The sequence below is a fragment of the Alligator sinensis genome, unplaced genomic scaffold, assembly GCF_000455745.1.
Source record: "Alligator sinensis unplaced genomic scaffold, ASM45574v1 scaffold1450_1, whole genome shotgun sequence".
Classification (NCBI taxonomy): domain Eukaryota; kingdom Metazoa; phylum Chordata; order Crocodylia; family Alligatoridae; genus Alligator; species Alligator sinensis.
Window position 1 is genome coordinate 217254 of NW_005842873.1, and position 6056 is coordinate 223309.

Below are 6056 nucleotides of genomic sequence, written 5' to 3' on the forward strand. Positions count from 1 at the left end.
CATTCTGTTTAAATCTTTATCTGCTTCAACTCGAAGCACTAAAACGATGAAATTTAGCTTTACTGATTAATAGGAAATGCACCATAACCAAAGTTTTCAGCCTCAGGAGTAATGTAACTTCTAAACAAAGAATGAAATCTAGGTGTTAATGAAGTGAATAGGGGTTTTACCACTGACTTGCCAGAGTTTCACCCCAAGATGTTTATTGTTCTTGATGCTTACGTGTCACAGAGATTATCTGTAAGTTTCCTAAATTTTATTTTGGGCTCTGAAGGTATTATTTTTGAGAACCTAGGATGAATTAAAAACTAAACAACGTATGTTGTGGTACTCAGCAAATTCAGTAAAGAAAAGCCAACGCTTTAAGTAAAGAAGCTATTATTCCCTAATACTTTCCACAGTTGCATGTTACCAGAGCACGAATAGCATGTTTAAAGACTGTTTTGGTGCTATATGAGCTCATCACATAGTATCTTGTAAGCATTTAGTCCAAAGTCTCAAACTTCTGATCAACTGTTTATTGAGCATGCAGCTTTCAGATTTCATTAGTCTGAAAAAAAATAAATGTACATATCGTATCTGGCATAAAGCTAGGCTCCAGGAAAGCAAAAGTAATAAGATCTAACTCAGTATTTGTTAAAAGCTAAATGTTCAAAATGCTGAAACACGTACAATTGCAAACAAACCCGCTACATGAAAAAATGGTTCAGCGGGACACGTGTGTGTGTGTAATATATAAAAAACCACTAAAAGTAAGATTTTTGTTAAAATAAAATGCTGAATAAAATCGATGCATTTCAACAATCTCAAACATCATGAAACAAAACCTTTTATGGATAGTCTGCTGAAAAGGGAAAGTAAACATTAAACAAATAAAACCCGAGTTTATTTAAATGTCTCTGAACAACTCCTATTTTTGGTTTTGTTAATTTTCAAAACAAACAAAGCAAGCCATATTCCCTCTGGGCTTGTCTAATTTTGGCCTTGTGGAAAGTCTTTGGGGGACAATTGTGGTCATACAAAATTACATGAAAGGCAAGGGCAAGGTATTAATTGTGTAGGATTAATCAGTTTCTACTGTAAGGTTTATATGAATGGAATAATCCTAGGATATTGCTCAATTTTAAATTTCAGGCAAAGAGTTTTTCAGCTTCTTTCATTTTTTTTTTCCTATCCACTTTAGAAACTGCAGTCCATCCAGCCTCTCGCATTTTTCTTATAGCTGTAAGTTTCAGTGCAGACCCAGGAGATTTTAGGGTTGACGGGGTTGATACCTAAGAATAAAAGCAAAGCAATCAATTGATTTTGTTAAGATATGTCAAGCAATTTATTTTGATTTGAAGTAAAGCTAAAAACATACCTTTTTTGGTGTCATGCCATGTAAGCGGGAAGCTTGAGGGTAATCTTTATATAGTTTTTTGAACATTTGTTCCTCAGCGACCATGCTCTTAAGTTAAGGAAAAAAGTTAATCACTGATACAATAAAATATACTGGGTTTCTGTCACTGTTATTGTCTAATAAAAATGTTTAAAATATTACCATGGAGCCTCCTCACTAGTAAAACAAAATTCTGTCAAAATCGTCAGGGAAATTAGTTTAGTACAACTGTAATGATTATGTATGTTGTTTCTGTAGAATGCTGCTCAGATCATATTCTAGAGTTTTTAGTTATGTACACTTAAGACATGGGTAGCCACATGTCACAAATGACACAGGCAGCCTCTGTGCAGCACACAGGAGATCAGGGAGGGTTACAGGCAGCACAGTGGCAGAGAACAGGAAGCAGAAAACAAAGCAGGAGATTGGGTTGGGAGCACAGGGCGGGGAGCAGAAGGCAGAACGGGGGAAAGACATTGGAGGGTGCAGGGCTGATTCGTGGCATGCCTGCCAAAAAGATGGCCCCCACCGATACAGAGTGACAATTCCAAATATTGTCATTAAATTCCCATAAAATACATGCACTTATATTTGTATTAGGTATGGTATATGATATCCCATCTACGATGCATATATTTTCCCATACAACAAAGAATGCACAGAATAACACTAGGTGCTGCTTAGTTTTCAAAATTTTACCAAGAGGTCATTGTGTTCTGAGCTATCTGACTGTGTATCCAGCTCTAAAACCACTTTTCTCTTTTTCTTCAGGCCTCCTTCTAACAGAGGGCTTGGGCCTTCTCCTTGCAACTTATATTTTGGGGGAGTCTTCACAGTATATGTCTAAGGGAAAATAAAATATTTAAATGTTAAATTTAAATTATGCTCAACAAAATTTAAATTAAATTATAATTAACAAAAATTTAAAATATTTCTAGAAAGAATTATGGCAGCATGGGCCCTTTAACAACATGAAAAGTAAATTAATTAAATAAATAAACACACTGTAAAAATATCTAGGTTACTGTTCCATAAGTAACAAACCTTTAATGATGGAGTTCCCAAAATACTTTTAGCTGGTGTGGCAGATAATATCTCTTTGTTTTCCAAAATGTTCATATTAGCAGGTGTGAAATTGTGGGTGAAAGTTTTTTTTGAATGAGCTGAGTCAAGATTTAAGCTGCTTTTAGGAGTCTCCAAAAGGGAAGTTTGTGTTTTCTAAAAATATTAATAAATTAAAAACATTTAGCGTGAAACTTAAATTGTATCGCGTAATATGACTATGAATATACATTCCAAATTAATTTATAGACTCAAAATAAAAAATACCTTGTGCTTTTTTTCTTTTTCAGGAACCACATTTTCTTTTGCTTCTTTTGCCAGCTTCTCCTATTAAAAGGAGTTATGTAATAGTAAATGCTCTACAGCATGCATGTTCAGCATTCAGTCATAAATAAATATTTGGATCGAGATCCATCCAGAATGTAGTCAAAACTCAGAAGACAATTAAAATGTAGAAACATGAATTTGCATATGCTTTTCTTGCTTATAGCTTTTTGCATATATCTGTTATTGAACCCACATAGCACACTTTTAATCAGTATCCAGTTTTTGATTTACATAGTGACAAGTTTATTTCAGGCACTGCCATTGTTCTCCTGCTGCCAGGTTTTTGGCCCTTGGGACGCTAGATTCTGGTCTGTGGGCTGTGGGTTGACCACCCCTGTTCTAGAGTCTTTTGGCACCTTTGCTTCACTGCCCACTAATGAGTAACACACAGCACTTAAAAGCAAAGAGAATAAGAAACCAAGAATCAACCTAAATCTCTTCCACTGCATTAACTGCTATAGCTGCAAGGTCAAATCGGGAAATACAAAACAGAATGCCGTAAGATGTACCTTTTCTTCAATCTCCACTTGAACCTGTTTCTTAAGAGATGCTAGTTCACTTTTCACACAGGATAGTTCATGTTCCTAAAAACAGTTAGCTTGTAAATTAGCCATATAAATTATTTCATTGTAATATTTACATATCTACACATATTTAAAATAAGGGTACTGGGTACCTCCAGACACAGTCACTCAGTCCTATAATATAGTGAACTAATAGAGTTTCCTATCTGAAGCACATGAATATTCACTATTAATATGTCAAGCGGGTCATTCTCCTTCTACAGAAATACTTGCAAACAACTCCTATTGAAAGGAAAATGTCACAAGGGTCACTTACTGAGTTTCAGGCAGATGAGGAAGTAGAAGTATACTCTCAGCCACTTCTGAAGTGGCAACTACTCTTACAGCTTCCTCCACATGAGGCTACTCAGAGACAGGAAGACAGTAAAGGTAGTGCAGCCCTGGCCTGAAAGTTAGTTGTTTTTTAGGAAACCAAGTACTACTAAGAAATGTATTGAATGATGTGTCCAATTCTGTTCAAGCCAAGCCTTTTTTTTCTCTTAATATAATATTTTAACAGAAACATGGAAAAGTAGATAATTTATTCTATGGAAGAGGTGTCACCTAACCAGACAGAGGTGAAAATATTTACCTTACTTAAATTTCATTTGAAACACTGTGTATTATAACTACGATATGAAAAACAACAATAAGCAAGTACACTACACAGAAGTTAGGGGGCTGACCTAAATGTACCACCCCAAAAATGTACATGCCTACAACAGAGAAAAAAAACAACTGTTCACAAAAACAGAAAGGCTATTATTTGTGATACTGTGCCAGGGTAGCAACTGCTCCTTTTCTTTTCTCTGTAGTTATTCATTTTTTAAAATACAGATCTTACCAAAGTTTTTTTGGTTGATGTTTGTTCTTGTTCTTTTGTCTTAAAGCATTTTAATTCTGTGTCTTTTTCTTGGACCATTTTATCGTACTGGTGCTGTATGAAAGAGGCAGTCATATGAATATATGAAATAGATAAAAATTATGCTTTAAAACCATCTAGGATTTCCTTTTTGTTCAGATGTTGCAAAACAAAGATAAAACTACTTTCAAGCTTCAGAGAGACCCATCTTTCCTCCAACAGACACCTCTCGCACATCAGCTGTACAGTACTATTTACTAAGGGTCCCTTTCCACATTAAGGAATCAGATGTACCTGTGTGCAAAGGCTGGTCACACTGCAGCAAGTTCTATTTGTGAAAATATCTACTAAAGAAGAATGGCAAGGAAACATCATTAAATTATCTTAAACTAAACAGTTCAAGGCCACTAAGAAATAGGGTCATTAGGAGAGAAGGCCAACATTAACACCAAAAGATAGAACCTGCAATCAAACGTCAGACGGCAAATATCAGAAAATCCTTTCAACATCCGTCTCTTAGAACGGACACGGGAACATTCAAAATTCAGGTTACCTCCTAATATCCACGTTCTGTTCTGCAGAAAATGTGACATCCCAAAATTTATAGTTACAAAAACATCTGCAAAATGGGGACATCTCCTTTACATCTTCCCTATAACAGTATGTGAAGTTGCCAGATGCTGCTATTACAGTTAGTGTTATAATTTATGTTGTGTATTTTGAAGTTGGATCTTGGAAAAATCAGATATTGTCATTGGGGGTGAGCTTCTTGTCAGATGTTAAAAACTGAGCATATCTTCAGCTGGCTTTTCCTAGGTCACAGAAGATTGGTGAGATTTTTCAATGGAGCTGTGCACAAATGTAAATTATACTAGGATCAGACACAGGCAAATGTATAACAGTCCAGGACAGCATTACAGTGCCTCACCACTGCCCAGGGAAACGAGGACTAGGCTGTGTGCATTTAGCAAACAACTATACTGGGGACAGACAAAAATAAAACAGTGTAATTTGCACTGTGAGGGTTTTCCTCCAAGTCTTTCTGGGTAACCCTACACTGGACTCCATGGAGTTATTCCAGTTTAGTTTTATATCGTACGTCCGCTAGTTTTTTACACTAGCATACTGCTGAATACACCAGTATACGTGTTTCATTGATCTAAACCCTTTATTATAAAGCCAGGCTTCCTAGTTCCTGACATTCTAGGTTGGCACAATGTTTACTGACTCCAGGCATGGGGGTCATACAATGTCAAACAAAAACAAAATCTCCTTACCTTGTGCTTTTCCATAAGTGCTACCATTTCAGCTATCTTGTGCTGACACCGAATATCAGATTCTTTCTGCATTGTCACTGCTTCATCAGCTAATAACCTCAGCTTTTCTACCTATTTATAACACAATTTATCTTCTAAACTGCAAGCAATGAGAGTAGTATGCTAATAAAACCCCTTTTCTATATATGTACTTCATAACAGAATATTTTGTGTGCCTTGGAAACAAGCTGTTAGTTTCAGCACAGAAAGGAAATATGTTTGGTCTAATGGAAGCCCAGGTAAAGTACTAGATTGTCAGAACAAATAATAAATTACACACTAAGAAAACATGACAGAAGTGCTGCTTTTTACCAATGGAGTTACTGTGTTCATTTTAGTCTTTCATCAAATAAGAAAAATATTTATTTAATTAAACAGTTTAAATAAATGACGAAACTGTTCCAATAATTATCAATGTACTGACGGAATGCAAACTCCATTTTTGTAATATTAAATATGCTGAATGGAAATTAAGTGATACACGGCTTCTTTGTGAAAATGTGAAACATACTTCAAAATCATATTACTTTTTAAAATGTTTCTTTCCC

At 35.4% G+C, this 6056-nt stretch overlaps 1 protein-coding gene across 4 annotated transcripts in view; it reads right to left on the bottom strand.

Annotated features, from left to right (window-relative positions):
- Positions 1 to 503: 503 nt before the first annotated feature.
- Positions 504 to 6056, bottom strand: part of SYCP1 (synaptonemal complex protein 1) — a 33488-nt gene continuing 27935 nt past the window's right edge. For all 4 annotated transcript variants that reach the window (XM_025191940.1, XM_025191943.1, XM_025191941.1 and 1 more), the window contains 8 exons: positions 5470 to 5580; positions 4175 to 4267; positions 3277 to 3351; positions 2708 to 2767; positions 2423 to 2596; positions 2078 to 2221; positions 1361 to 1447; positions 504 to 1274 (listed from right to left, as the gene is read on the bottom strand). In XM_025191940.1, coding sequence (XP_025047725.1) covers positions 1131 to 1274; positions 1361 to 1447; positions 2078 to 2221; positions 2423 to 2596; positions 2708 to 2767; positions 3277 to 3351; positions 4175 to 4267; positions 5470 to 5580 — 888 coding nt within the window. In that variant the 3' untranslated portion in view covers positions 504 to 1130. The remainder of the gene's footprint in view (positions 1275 to 1360; positions 1448 to 2077; positions 2222 to 2422; positions 2597 to 2707; positions 2768 to 3276; positions 3352 to 4174; positions 4268 to 5469; positions 5581 to 6056) is intronic.